At 44.3% G+C, this 15,287-nt stretch overlaps 1 protein-coding gene across 4 annotated transcripts in view; it reads left to right on the forward strand.

Moving 5' to 3' along the window:
• Positions 1-15,287, forward strand: part of WDFY4 (WDFY family member 4) — a 296,192-nt gene that overhangs the window by 57,441 nt on the left and 223,464 nt on the right. For all 4 annotated transcript variants that reach the window (XR_004819647.1, XM_027595872.2, XM_027595873.2 and 1 more), the window contains exon 13: positions 8,905-8,998. Coding sequence is in view for 3 of the 4 variants with exons in the window: in XM_027595872.2 (XP_027451673.2) it covers positions 8,905-8,998 (94 nt within the window). In the remaining variant the exon portion in view is untranslated. The remainder of the gene's footprint in view (positions 1-8,904; positions 8,999-15,287) is intronic.

The raw sequence follows: 15,287 nt of genomic DNA on the forward strand, positions 1-15,287 counted from the left end.
GTGCGTGCGCATGCACACGTGTGTGGGTACTTGTGTGTGTGCAAGTGCATGTGAGTACATTGGGTGTTGGGTGAGCATCTCAGGTGTGAGAACCCAGCTGGGCAGGAGGCATCTGCCCAAAGCCTGTCCTCCCTTCTGTGGAGCTGCGGCTTTGCGGGGAGCTTTCTCTTAAATCGCAATGCATTAGTCGGCCGCGACCCCCATCTGAGGTTTCATTTTCGGCCGTTTCGCTTCTGGCAGCCAACCATGGTCTGGAAGCAGGGGATCCTCCTTCTGACCAATCGTCAGCAGGCCAATAGTAGCCTAACGCGGCGTCACACGCCTGCGTCATCCACGTCACTCCATCTCTAGGTATTTTATCACCTCCGTCACCACAAGAGGGTGAGTACAGTCCAAGAAGATATTTGGAGAGACAGAGAGACCATATTCACGTAACTTTTATTACGGCATATTGTTAGAATTTTTCTATTTATTATTAGTTGCTATTAATCTCTTACTGTGCCTAGTTTATGAATTAAACTTTCTCATAGGTATGTATGCATAGGGAAAAAAAAAACAGGGTATACAGGGTTTGGTACTCTCAGAGGTTTTAGGCATCCCTGCAGGTAAGGGAGGACTACGGTTTCTTGTCCCTTTTTTTTTTTTTTTTAAGATTTTATTTCTTTATTTGAGAGAGACAGAGGGAGGGAGGGAGCGCGTGTGCGTGCGCGTGAGCAGGGGGAGGGACAAAGGGAGAAGCAGGCTCCTCGCTGAGCAGGGAGTCGGAAGGGGGGCTGGATTCCAGTACCGTGGGATCATGACCTGAGCTGAAGGCAGATGCTTAACCAACTGAGCCACCCAGGTTTCCCTCTTGTCGTGGCTTTTGAGATTGGGAGGGCTGACTGTTAGAGCTGCCGTGCGGCCTGGTGCAGAGCCCGTCCCCCCACTGCCGCAGGATGGCTGCCCTAGCGCGTCCCTCACGTGGCTCCTGGACAGCGGTGGCACGGCTCCGCCTTCCGAAGCCTGCTCCTGCCTGCACCTCTCTGGCTCCCTTCCTGGTAGAGCCATCTAGTCTGGAGAATGCGAGTCCAGAATTTCAGTAAGCACGCAGGGAATACCAGCACTGGGGCCAGGCACTCGGGGCCAGGCACTGGTGAGTACTTGGGGGAAGGGACAAATGACCCCTGCCCCAGCCCTACACCTGGGTGTGGGAGAATCAGAAATGTGAGCAGATCATTACACCTGTGTGGTGGATGCCATCCAGAGCAGCCTCAGAAATTAAGGGGGAACGGAGCAGCGCACGTGACACAGCCTGGGAGAGGGGTTCCGTGGGGCCTTTCTGGGTGAGGAGATCTCTGAGCTAAGCCGCGATGAGAGACAGGTACCTGGATTGGGAGGGGTTGGAGAGGGCATTCCCAGGCTTGAAAGACAGACCCCAAATCAGCCATGCTGAGTGAGGAAAGCTCAGGGCCTTGGCAGGGATTACAGAGACTCAGAGCCACACACTTGAGGGCGGTGCTGAGACGTGAGCCTGGAAAGGGGTCCAGGCATGAATGGCCCTCGGGCTGGCAGCGGGATATTATTCTGTGGGGAGAGGGCAGACATGTTGCAGAGGCCACTCTGGTGTGTGTATGTGTGAGTGTAAGAGTGTGAGCGAGTATGAATGTGTGCGTGTGGTCATGTGTACAAATATGAGTGTGTGAGTGTGTGTGTGTATGTGAGTGTGAAGGGGGAGAGATGCATAGAAATGCGCATGGGGAGGGGGAGGGAGGCAGGAGCTGGAGGTCTGTCCCCCCAGCGATGGCGATGGCCAGCATCCAGACAGCAGGCTGCTAACAGGAGAACCTTTTGAGACCTATTTAGGACATAATGTCCTGGCCTTGGTAACCAATGGGATGAGCGTGGGGGAGGAGTGGCTGGCCCAGGCCCTGACAGGGAAGCCCTGGTGGAAGATCTGGCTTGGGAGAAGGTGGTGGTTGTCTGCAGTAGCCTGTGCAGACTGCCAAAATGAGATTGTATTCCTTTTAATTTTCTAATGAATCACTCAGGAATCCACCAGGTGTAGTGAGAAGAGATAGAGTAGCTTCATCCTGCCCTGAGAATTTGGATGAGGGATAATCTGACTTCCACAGCTAAGCAGGAAAAATCCCCAGATCTGAGCACCATCTTTACCATGTGCTACTGCTGTGGTCACTGGGCTGGGGGCTGGGGATAGCCAAGCTTGGGCTCTGTGTGATGTGACGTGATGTGATGTGGTCCCACTGGTTCTAATCCCCCTCCAGGCCTCTGGGTTCTTCAAAAGAAATGACATCACTCTTACTTTGTAAAACTCAACCAAGCAGCCCTCTTGTGCTGTCCTCACCTCTGGGCCTTGATAAATAAAGATAATCATGTATATAATTTTGGATTATAACTTTCAGTTACGTGCACAGGTCTTTTGCAAGATGTGAGCCATCCAGGAACACTAGATAATGTGGGATACCACTGTCTGCCCTCCTTGGCATTCAGAACCCCTACCCTCATTCCTGCTCTTGGGATCCACACCTCAGAGCGATGCTTCTCCAAGTGTGGCCTATAGCCCACCTGCCCGCATCAGAATCAGTTGTCAAGCTGCTAAAATACAGTCTCATAAACCAGATTTCCCGAATCACAATCATTGGGGTTGGAGTTTAGGGATCTGTTTTGTTTGTTTGGTATTTTAAAGCTCCTCTTGTTATTTTTAAGCACATTAAACTTTAAGAACTTCTGCCCCAGGTCCTGGGCATCTTTTCCTGAAAAAAATTTTTTAAATGTCTAATTTTTTTTACTAAAGTGAAATTCACATAACATGAAATTAACAATTTTTTAAAAGATTTATTTATTTATTAGAGAGAGAGAGAACACAAGCAGGGGGAGTGGGAGAGGGAGAAGCATGCTTCCTGCGGAGCAGGGAGCCCGATGCGGGGTTCGATCCTGGGACTCTGGGATCATGACCGGAGCCGAAGGCAGATGCCCAACGACTGAGCCACCCAGGCGCCCCTGAAATTAACAATTTTAAAGCAGACAACTCAGTGGCATTTAGTACATTCATGATGTTGTGCCTAGACACCACCTGTCTAGCTCCAAAATATTCCAGAAAAATCCTATATATATGCACATTCCTTCAGCCAAACCCTGTGCAAACACCAATTTTTCTGTCTCTATGGATTTACCTATTCTGGAAATTTCATATAAATAGAATCATACGATATGCCCTCTTTTGTGTCTGGCTTCTTTCACTTAACATGTTTTCAAAGTTTATTCCCATTGTAACATATATCAGTACTTCATTCCTTTGTTATGTGTGAATGTCATTCCATTGTAGGTGTACACCACGATTTGTTTATCCATTCATCTCTTGAGGGACACTTGGCTTGTTTCCACATTTTGTCTATTGTAAACAGTGCTGCTGTGAACATGTGTGTAAATGTATTTGAGTATTTGCAGTTCTTTTGTGTAAATATATAAGAGTGGAATTGCTGGATCAAATGATAATTCTATGTTTAATTTTTTGAGGAACCACCAAACAGTCTTCCATGGTAGCTGAACAAGTTTTATATTTACCAGCAATGTATGAGGATTCCAATTTCTCCAGATGCTCACCAATACTTGTTTTCCATTAAAAAAATTATAGCCATCCTAGTGAGTGGGAAGTGGAATTTCATTGTGGTTTTGGTTTGCATTTCTCTAATGGCTAATGATGTTGAGCATCTTCATGTGCTCATTGGCCATTTGTATATCTTCTCTGAAGACATATCTATTCAGGTCCTTTGCTCATTTTTAAATTGAATTGTTTCTTTTTTTGTTGTTGAGTTGTATAATTTCTTTGTATATTATGGATAATAGACACTTATCAGATATATGATTTGCAAATGTTTTCTCCCATTCTGTAGGCTATTCTTTCACACTTTTAATAATGTCCTTTGATGCATAAAAGCTTTTCATTTTGATGAAATCTATTTCATCTATTTTATCTTTTGTTGCTCATGCTTTTGGTGTCATGTAAGAATCCATTGCCAAATCCTAGGCCATGAAGATTTACCTCTGTGTTTCTCCCTAAAAGTTTTAGCTCTTATGTTTAGGTTATTGATCCATTATATGGTGTGAGGCCAGGGTTCAACTTCATTCTTTTGCATGTGGCTATGCACTTCTCTCAGCACCATGTATACTGATGATTCTATTCTTTCCCCACTGAATGATCCTTGTGGAGGACTCTCAATTCTAGTCCACTGGACTATGTGTCTGTCCTCAAGCCAGTACCACACTGTTTTGATTACTGTAGCATTGTAGTTAAGTTTTGAACTCAAGAAGTGGGAGTAGTCCAACTTTGTTCTTCATTTTCAGTATTGTTTTGGCTATTTAGAGTTCCTTGCAATTCCATATGAATTTGAGGACCAGCTTTTATCATTGCATATGTTAGCTGTGGTCTTTTTATAAATGCCTTCTATCATGTTGAGAAAGTTCCTATCGATTCCTAGTCTTCCGAGTATTTTTATCATGAAAGGGTGTTGGATATTGTCAAATACTTTTTGTGCATCAATTGAGACAATCCTTTGTTTTTTTCCCTTTGTCTTCTAATATAGTATATTACCTTGACTAATTTTCTTATGTTGAATCACTCATACCCTTGTATTCTTGGGATAAACCCCACTTGATTATAGTGTATAATTCTTTAAATATGCTCTTAGATTTGGTTTGCTAGTATGTTGTTGAGGATTTTTGCATGTATATTCATTAGGGATATTATCCGTAGTTTTCTTTTTTCTTTTTTTTCTTTGTGTAGCTTTGGTATCAAGGTAGTAATACAGGCTTCCTTGCTGTTTCCTGAACATGCTGGACATACTCCCACCTTAGGGCCTTTTGCATTGGCTGTTCCCTTTGCTTGACATGCTTTTCCCTCAGATATCTGCCTCCCTCTTTCAAGTCTGCCCAATTGTCACCTTCTCAAGGAGGCCAGCTCTGCCACCCAAATTAAAATTGCAGATTGCTTCCTTCCTCCACCCTAGCACTCTTCATTCTTTCTCTGCTCAAATTTTTTCTTGCAATGGCACTTACATAATATGTAATTTACTTATTCATGGTAATATTATATTAATACATTATACTATATTACAATAATGTAGTATGCATTACACAATAACTTTTGTTACTTATGATTTACATATTTATTATGTTTATCTTTATTATCTGCACTCCCCCTCTCACATCCTGGGTATGGGCTTCAGTTTGTTTAATTTATAGATGTATCCAAAGTGCCTGGCAAATAGTTAGGTCAATATATATTTGTTCAGTTGAATTGAATAAATTAACTCCAATGCGTTCACTCCTGGTACCTTAGCCATCCTTTTAAGGCTGGTGGTGCCAAGGACAATGGGTTGTAAGAATAGCACTATGGGCATGATGTTTGAAAATCAGATGTTTATAATTGGAATTAGATTTATGGGTTTTAAGGCTTTTTTTTAAAGATTTTATTTATTTATTTGACAGAGAGAGAGAGAGAGAGAGAGAGAGAGCGAGAGAGGGAACATAAGCAGGGGGAGTGGGAGAGGGAGAAGCAGGCTTCCCGCTAAGCAGGGAGCCCAAAGCGGGGCTCGATCCCAGGATGCTGGGATCGTGACCTGAGCCGAAGGCAGACGCTTAACGACTGAGACATCTAGGCGCCCCTAGATTTATGGGTTTTTTGTGTGTTTGTTTTTATTTTTATTATTAACTTTTGAATTTATACACAGTATAAGTCCCTTTTTTTGCTGTAAAGTTCTATGGGTTTTCATTCATTTAATTTTGAACCATCAGGACACAGAATAGTCCCATCACCTCAAATAGTTCCTGAATGTTGCCCCTTGATAGTCAAATTCTTTCTCGACCCCTAGCCCCTGGCAACCACTGATGTGTCCTTATAATTTTGTCTTTTCCAGAATACCGTATAAATGCAGGTATACAATGTGAAATCTTTTGAGGCTAGCCTTTTCCATTCAGCATAAGGCCTTTGAGATCCATCCAGTTTTTTGTATGAGTTGTTCATGCATTTTTATTGCTGAGTAGTACTCCATTGTGTGGAGGCCAGGATTTTCTCCATCTGTAGCTTGTCTTTCCATCTTTTTTTTTTTTAAAGCTTTTATTTATTTATTTAACAGAGAGAGACACAGTGAGATAGGGAACACAAGCAGGGGGAGTGGGGGAGGGAGAAGCAGGCTTCTGCTGAGCAGGGAGCCCGATGTGGGGCTCGATCCCAGGACCCTGGGACCATGACCTGAGCTGAAGGCAGAGGCTCAACGACTGAGCCACCCAGGTGCCCCTGTCTTTCCATCTTTAAAGTGACTTTCACAGAATGAAAATCTTTAATTTTACTGCAGTACAATTTATTAATGTTTTCTTTCATTGGGCTTTAGCTCAGGGTCACCAAGATTTTCTCCTGTGTTTTCTTTTAAAAGTTGTATAGGTCTGTGATCCATTTTGAATTTCTTTTACTGCAAGGTGTGAAGTTTAAGTCAAGATATATTTTTTTGCATTGGGATATCTAATTTCTCCTATGCCATTTGTTGAAAATACTATCCTTTTCCATTGAATTATCTTTGTACTTTTGTGAAAAATCAATTGGCCATATTCGTGTAGGTCTTTTCCTGGACTCTGTTCCATTGATCTGTGTGTCTAGCCCTTCACTAATACTATTTTGATCACTGTAGCTTTGTAATAAGTCATAAAACCAGCAAATGTGAGTCCTCGAAATGTATTCTCCCTTTCTAAAATTGCTTTGCTTATTTTAGTTCCTTTGTCTCTGGTTGTTCTAGTATATGTAAATATAATGATCAGCTTGCCTACATCTACAAAAACTGTTGGGATCTTGATTAGAATTGGGTTAAATCTATAGATGAATTTGGGGAGAATTGAGACAACTATATTACATCTTCCAACCCACAAATATTGTATGTTTTTCCTTTTTTATAGGTCTTTCTTTCTTCCTTTCTTTGCTAAGCTTCTTGAATCTTTAAGGTTCTATATACACCAAATTTAAAGAAATAATGGCTAAAACCTTCCTGAACATTTTTTTTTTTTTACACTGCCTCTTTCTCCTCTTCTGGAACTCCTACAATGGGATGTTAGATCTTTTAGTATTGTTACACATGAGCTTGAGGATTTCTTACATTTTAAAAAATCTTTTTCCTTTTTGTTGTTCAGATTGGGCAATTTCTATTGATCTGTCCTTAAATTTATGGACTCTGTCTCAGCTCATTCTTTTATTGTTCTCATTCAGTGAGATTTTTAAATCTGTTACTGTATCTTCAGTTCTTAAATTTCCATTTGGTTCTTTTTTATTGCTCCCATTTCTTTACTGCGACTTCCTAGGTTTTCATTCATTTCAATAATACTCACCCTCATTCCTTAGAGTGTGGTTAAACAGCTGATTTAAAGTTTTTGTCTGATTAAAAAAAATAAAGTTTTTGTCCGATAGTTCCAACATCTGCGTCATCTCAGGCTTGGCATCTGTTGATTATCTTTTTCTGTGTGAGATATTGAGATTTCCCTGATTTGTTCTATGCTAAGTAATTGCAGATTGTGTCCTGGACATTTTGAATGTTATGAACCCTGGCTCTTGTTGACATCTGGAGAATGTTAATTATTTTGTTTTACCAGGCAATCGACCAGGTTAGATTCAGTCTGCAAGTTCTTGCCCACCTTCTGTGGACCATGTTTCCAGTATCAGTTTGGTTTCACAGACTTGGCAGTGAGATTTTATCTATTCTCTATTTGCCCCATGAAGTAGCCAGTCTTGGGTGGTGCTTTACCCTTGAGTTCAGTTCTCAAAGCCTTTGGAATATGGTTCAGGGTCAGATCCACACATGCAGCTCAGAATTGAGCCCGGAGGTTGATACATAGTCTGACTTCATTAAGCCTCCTCCTCTTGTCTCCCCAACACTTTATGGCTCCCAGGGGCCTCTTCCTTCTCTTCTGTCTAGGAAGCTGAGGCTTTAGTTTCCCTGCTTTGCCATGTACTTCCTATCGCTGCATCTGTTTCTGGTGCCAAGCAGGGAAAGGAAAAAGAGAGACAAGGGCAATGGAGATTTTTGCCTACACTCCTGGAACCATAGTTCTTCTGGTTAGAGAGAAGGATTATCTTCTCCCAGCTATTCAGACATCTGCCTGGCCACTGCTGCTGTGAGGTTGCCTGGGGGCTGGCTGAGAAAGAGTGAAGGAACCCAAAACGAAAACCTCAAGGGTTCTCCTCCATGCTCTGTGACCTCAAGGAGCCTCCTTCCTGTTCCTTAGGCCAGAAACAGATACGTTTTCTTGGTGCTCTGTCCTCATCTGCATGTGATGCACATTTCTGTTTTCAGATGCCCTCTGAGCCCATGCTAAGGAATTCTGGAGGGGGACACTCCAGGAAATTCAATGCCAGTTGCATGGCGCTTTGGGTTTGGTTTCCTTCTGTGCTACCATTTACTTTCCAGAGTCATCAGAGAGCTGCTTATGTGTTCCATGTGAGTTTTGAGTTGCATTCAGTGGGTACGGCTGAGTAGAGTCTGCTTATACCATCTTGAAGGGATCAAGAAACACTTGTGTGTATGTGTTTAACATAAAATGAGAGCCTCTCCCTCTCCTTTATGTCTGGAGGGAAAGGGAGAGGACCAGGCAACTGACTTGCGTTGAGTATCAACTGTGGAGCCAGCCACTGTGTCCTGGGGCCCAAAAGCATTATTCTGTGTCTCTCTGAGAGAAGTATGGTATTGTGAGTTCCACTGTACAGTTGGGAAAATTGGGCTTAGATTAATTAGTTCAGTTATATAGATAATAAGTGGTAGACTGAGGATGTGTATTATGGCCTGTCTGAGAAAGATTCAGAAAGGTTTGTGAAAAGCAGAAGAGACTAGAAAACTCAAATCTGATATCCCGCCTCCCCTCTCTCTGCAGGGTGGATGAAGGGGATGCTGTGATCATGCACCCCGGGGTCCTGTGCATCATGGTGAGACTGCTGCCTCGGTTGTACCATGCAGACCACCCCCAGGTACTTGTTGATGAACACGCGTATTTGTCTTTTTCACATGACTAATCATTTAAGCTCCTTCTGGCCAGACTTCTTTTTTGCCTTTGCCCTCAGTACTCTGCATCAGCAGGGCCATCCTTGTGAAGCACCTTCTGCAGGGGAGACTCAGTATGTCTGTGACCCTTGATTGAGTTCTGCCACCCTTCCTTCCAAGGTCATTTGAAACAGGTCATTTCTGCTGGTGAAGTGACCTTCTAAAAGCAACAGCCAAACAAAAACTAGCTGAAATGATTCAACCGTCATGAGGCAATCCCTGGGTACTAAGGGCAGCGCTGGGCATTGGTGGGGCCAGAAGTCCGTCGCCCTCCAGCTAGTCATCCATCCTGCAGGTGCTGGCTGTGATCATGGCTCAGTGCTCTGTACAGGACATGCCAAGTTAACAAGATGGACACTGCCCACCCATGGGTCCTGTGTCCATCATGGGGACCAAGAGATGGTGCCAGTGCAGACAGACTAAATAAATAAGCTCATCAGTGAATATACAATTACAAATTGGGACAAGTGATGATAATGGGGAAAAATAGGATGCTGAGAAAGAATAATGGAATGGAGGTGGGGGAAAACCTGATTAAATCTAATTTAGAGGAAGAGGTGGAGGTCAGGGAAGCCATCTCCTAGATGGTGACATTTAAGCAGGGCCCTGAAAGATGAGTAGCAATTAACCAGGCAGGAAGGAGCCTGCTGCAGGCGGCTGGGGTGGGAGCAAAGCGGGGGAGTGGGAAATGTGCCAGATGGGGCAGGCACAGGAAGGCTGGAGCCCTGCTTGAGTACGGAGTTTTATCCCAAGGGCAGTAAGAAGCCTCTCAGATGGGTAGAGGATGACTCTACCAGGTTTTTGTATCAAAATATCTGTTTGTTTGTTGCATGGGGAATGGCCTGGGAATGGGGACAGCAGGTAGGAAGCCCTGTCTGTAGTAAGTACCACATTGATGGTAGCTCAGCTAGGGTGGTGTCTGGGCAAGTGTGAAGGAGAGGAGAGATGATCACAGGACCCAGAGGTGAACGGGTCCAGGGAGTGGGAAGAGGGAGCCTCAAAGACAACCCCCAAGTTCCTGTCCTGGCAGAACGAGGGGCTCCATTGCAGGGTGAAAGGATTGAGTAACAGAACAAGGCAATTCTTGTTGAGGAAAACCTGGAGAATGCACGCTCTGATGAGTGCAGTTGAAAGGAAATGAATTGAACTGAGCAACCAGGCGTGGAGCTGGACGCTTTCACGGTTTATCCTCATAGCAGTTTTCTCAGGAGTATTATTTGTCTCCATTTTCACCAGTGGGGAAACAGAGGCTCAGATAATTTACATGACTTAAGGATTCCCAGTTGGTGGACCTGGTATTAAATGTGGTCCTACCTGGTGGCAGGTCTCCTGGTCTTTCCCCTGCACAGCAGAGGCTTCTATAGGAAGAATGAGGGGCAGGGGTTGCAGGTCCAGCTGTGCTTTGTCCAGGATTTAAAAAGGAAGTGATATGTTCTAGGAAGAAATGAACACTAGTGGTGTTATTAATCACAGCCCGAAAATGACAGTGACCTAGTAAAATGTTGCAAGCCCGCCGAAATCAATGAGAGAAGTGGAGCGGGGGAGCAAAAGCCTTGATGTGTAAGGAAGGGAACTGTTTTCACCGAGGAAATTCTGTAGTATTTCATACAGGGTTGCAAAAAAGGATGGACCTATTTCCATGTCTCTGTGTCCCTTTGTAACTGGAATCTTTTTTCTGGTTCCTGTTCCTTTGCTGGAAAGTGACGATGAAGTAATGATCAAACCAATGAATAGGGACACACATCTCATAGTGAAATGGAATGCACTTATATTTTTCAACATTTACAGAAAAGCAGTAGGCTGGAATAAAATGGGCTTGATCACTTCTTTAGTTACCTGTTGCTGTGTAACAAACTGCTGCGCAGTTAACAAACTATGTCATTCTTTCTCACAGCGAGAGACAGGTGAGGCAGGGACAGCTCATCTCTGCACCACATGGTATTGGGTGGCCTAGACCATTTAAGATGTCTTCTTTACTCACACAGCTGGCACCTCCAGGGCTGGCTCCAATGACAGGGAGCTCCTGGGCTGGGTCAGATGTCTGGGGCCTTGGTTTGAGCTGTCATAATAGGATTCTGGGTTCTCCTCCCTGTAACCCTCTCCATCTGGGCCTCTATCTGTGTCTCTGCAAGTGAATTCTCCATCAGGTCACACAGAAGCTCAGTGCTCCCTTGGGTAAGCTGCCAGGCCCTCCAAAGGCTTAGGCCTTGAACAAGCTGGCCTGGCTTCCACAGCATTGGTCTGTTGGTCAAAGTGAGTCACAGGTTCAGCTTAGACTCAGTGGGAAGGGCCATATGCCTCCTCTACTGATGTGAGAGGTTACATAGGTGTAGAGGACAGAGGGAATTGTTGGGGGTCATCTTTTAAGACCAACACTTACTTGCCTTAAGCATCAACTGGTAGATAAAAATATTTGACCCTGAAATAAAGTGTCTTCTAGTTCTTTACATGTCTTCTAGTCGTGAGTTGTCTCAAGTCTGGGACTTTACTTTCTTTACCTTGGTATTCAAGACAGGGCCCAGCTGGAGCATTTTGGACACTAATCCACACTTAGGACTACCTCTGTGCCAGGCATGTTGTTTCATTAGTATTCATAACAGCTCATCCCAGCACACTAGAATCTCCCCACATCACAGGGGCTTGAGGCTCAAGACAGTTGTGTAACTTCCTATGGTCATGGAGCTGGTGAGGGGAGGTCCGGAACTCATTCCCAGGCCCCAGATCAAGGTGTGTTTGGTGAATAGGTCTCTCACCTTTGCAGCTTTTGCATAATGTAAGGTCAAGAATTCTTGGCATTGTACATTTTTCCAGGTGCGATAGCCTCGTTGTAAGGATGTCTGGCTTCCTTAGCTATATTTCCAGCCATGCAGTGTACCTGGAATGAGAACAACCAAGCCAGTGGTTTAGGAGGCCTTAGCAGCCAGATGGTTGCCGATGGATGTGTCGTGCCAAACTCCACTGCAGTGATGACCAATGAAGTGATGCAGAGCTGAGAGTGTGGCCTCTCTCTCGGCTGCTAGTGCATGGAAACTGTGTGGCTGAACCTGAGTTTCAGATAAACTCTGTTCCTTGTCACATTAGTGTATGGAGTGGGACTCCACTCCTCTGTGATGGTACTCGGACACATTAAATATGCAAATGAGAATTCCATCTGGTAGGATTCTTTTTCTCTATTCAGGTCACAATAAGTAATTTAGGGAAGGTCTAATTCTCCCTCGCTGTCTCTCAAAATGCAAATGAAATGTAGTGGTGCATTTTCTCAAATATTTTCTGCAGATGCCCAATCAGCAGCTAATAAAAGTTCAATAATTACAGTAATTAGTTTCTGAAAGAGGGGGTGGGAAACCTCATAACAATCAATAGAATAGTAAATCAAATGAGAAACGAGACCACACAGGAAAATGCTGGAATGAAAAGGACTGCAGGACCGCGTCTTTGGTGCAGGAAGGTTCAGTAGATGGCAGTGTTACTAAGAAGATGGAAGATGAGTTCCCCTCATCTCCCTGTAGGTTGGCCTGATGGTTCCCAGCATTACACTCTTAGCCACCTTCCTATCTGATGGATGCTCGAGAAATTGATGGCTTTCCATGGTACAGATGTCATTTCAGGAGGGACAACTTAAATAATTATATATATGGGTGGTCTGATTTATTTATAATTATGGCCACATGAAATTTGTTTTACTTACAACCAAAAGTTGTCTTCCCCCCCCGCCTCCAAAACACTAGCACCACATGCTGCTCTTGGAAAGATAAAACAGCTGTGTCATCCCCGGTATTAAAACTGGACTGTGGGAATTGAGCTGTGAATGTTGCTGTCCTAAGCATGAGGCAGAAACAGAGTCCAGCTCAGTTCTCTGGGAGCTGAGTTGGCCTCAGAATGAAACAACTAATTGGAAAGAAGACATTTTCCCTTTCTAGCACGCTCAGCAGCCACAAGGGTCTTGCTGTAGGAATGGTCCTATGAGGGCTCTCTGGTCCCCAGCATCGCTCTGCTTTCATCAGGATTGTGGCCTTTATTCAGTCCCTAGCAGAGGGGTATTTACTTGTGCTCAGGACAACCGTGACTCGGAGGGTGGGAAGCCAGATCCTGGTTAGCAGAGGTGGAGCTCACACTGTGTTCGAGCAACCAGTGTGATCCATGTGCACTTGTGAGTAATTTTGCTCAGCACCTTCTAGATGCCACTGGGGATTCAGACATGAATGTCACAGGAACTCACAGTCTGAGTTGAGGGTGGCTAGGGAGAGGAGTGTAGAAGACAGTAAGACCACACTCTGATGCCTAGAACAGAGGTTTGCCCACTGGGCCTTGGGACAGAGGGGAGGGAAAGCCACAGAGAGTTGGGGACACTGGAGCCAGACTGTAAAGAAAAGACACGCCCATGCCAGATCAGGTGGAGGAGGGAGGGAAGAGAAGAAGCTCATCCACAGAGAGAGGCGCAAGTCAAGATGTTCATCTGGGGACTTTGAGTAGTTCAGCTGGGCTAGGATAGACCATGTGGGTAAGACAGGCAGTGCGTCCAGTCAAAGCCATACCATGAAGGGGGCTGAATACCACGCTGAGAGAATTGAACTTTATTGGGGTACCATCCATCATCATCATCATCACCTTCATCATCATCACAAGCACTACAATCTTTACTGAACACTTGCTATATGAGGGCAGAGTTTAGGCTCTGAAGACAGCAGAATTTCATCAAATCTCAGCTCACCACTTAACAGTCACACAGCAATGGGAAATGATGAGCCTCTGTGATCCTTCACTTTCTTTGCTGTAGTATGGGGGTAATAACATCATCCTTGTGGCATTATGGTGAGAATTAAATGCAATGAGTCCTTAGCATGGTGAGCAGAACATACCCTGCACCATGGGAAACACTTGCTAAATGGTGGAATTACTGCTACTAGTTGCCAGAAACTCTACAAACATTTTATCCCTTAATCTTTATAATAACCCTGCAAGGTAGGTATCAGTATTCCCATTTGCTGATGAGGACTTGAAACTTGTAAAAGTTGAGTGACAGAGTTAACACGGTTGCTAGGTGGTAGATGTCTGTGATGCCAGGCACCTGGACCTCCTGCCTCTGTGCTAAGTGGCTTTTCCTGTATGGATGTGGTAGCCATGGGAGGCTATTGGAAAGCAACAACATGATCAGACCTGAGCATCAGAGACAGTGTGATCTACAGTCAGCCGGCACTGCGAGTCACTTTTGGGTGTGTTCCAGATTCTACTGCCACAGAAATGTCCTACACGGTCTGATGGCACAGAGAAAAGATTGGGCTTAGGGCTGCATTTGTCTATTAACTTATTCATGTCTTAATTTGGAAAAGGGTACCATTTTCTGGAATTAGCCTGCATTTCAAAAACAATGAACTAATTGTATGGGTTTCAAATAACTAAAATATCGACAGCATTAATAGCCCTGGGTAGCATTGTGTAAGGGCGTGCTATTTGAAAAGAGCCATTTCCTCCAGCAAGGAAATGGGTAAAGTAGGAGTCTCATTTTGTTAAATTATGACACAATGGAAATTCCAAATATGTTGAATTTTAGGTATCCTATCCTCTTTCACGCTAAAACCCCATCCCCCCAAATTTCTATTGTTCCTAAGTGGGAAAATGCCAATCCTGGTCAAAATCCAGTTTACTTTTAAGGGTAGCCTCTTAAATAGAGCAAATAAACATAATCTCACATGACGACCAAAAGGATCAAAAGCAAAACACAATGAACGTGGAACGATGGAGTAGAAATTAAAGTTGTATAAGACCTCTGGCCCAATTATCAGGTGACCTTGTGTCTAGTCCCTTTTCCCATCATTAGTTCTGTGACTGATGTAGGCTACTTCCAGTCTCCACACCTTTGTTTCAGCTACTCAGATTTGGCCTAGATCATGGGTTGCAAACTCAATGTCTTGGGGCCAAGAAGGTAAAATAAATGTGTAGCTGGAAATAATAGGGAATGGTGAGGCCTGTGGCTGTCGGGAAGGGTACTTTTCCTGCCTAAAGGCACTTTCACTTAAATAGGGGGCAGTAAAACAGAAGGAAAGCCAGACTATGCCTGAGCTCTCCAGCTTTGCCCTGAAAGGCCATGCCCACTTGTACCCCTTCATCTTTGCATGTGCTGTCCCCACTCCAGAAAGACCATTTTTCCTCCTGGCCTGGTTCTCTCCTCATTATCCTCCAACACTAAGTTGGTGCATCACCTTTTCTGAGCACGCT

The sequence above is a fragment of the Zalophus californianus genome, chromosome 15 (genome assembly GCF_009762305.2).
Source record: "Zalophus californianus isolate mZalCal1 chromosome 15, mZalCal1.pri.v2, whole genome shotgun sequence".
NCBI lineage: Eukaryota > Metazoa > Chordata > Mammalia > Carnivora > Otariidae > Zalophus > Zalophus californianus.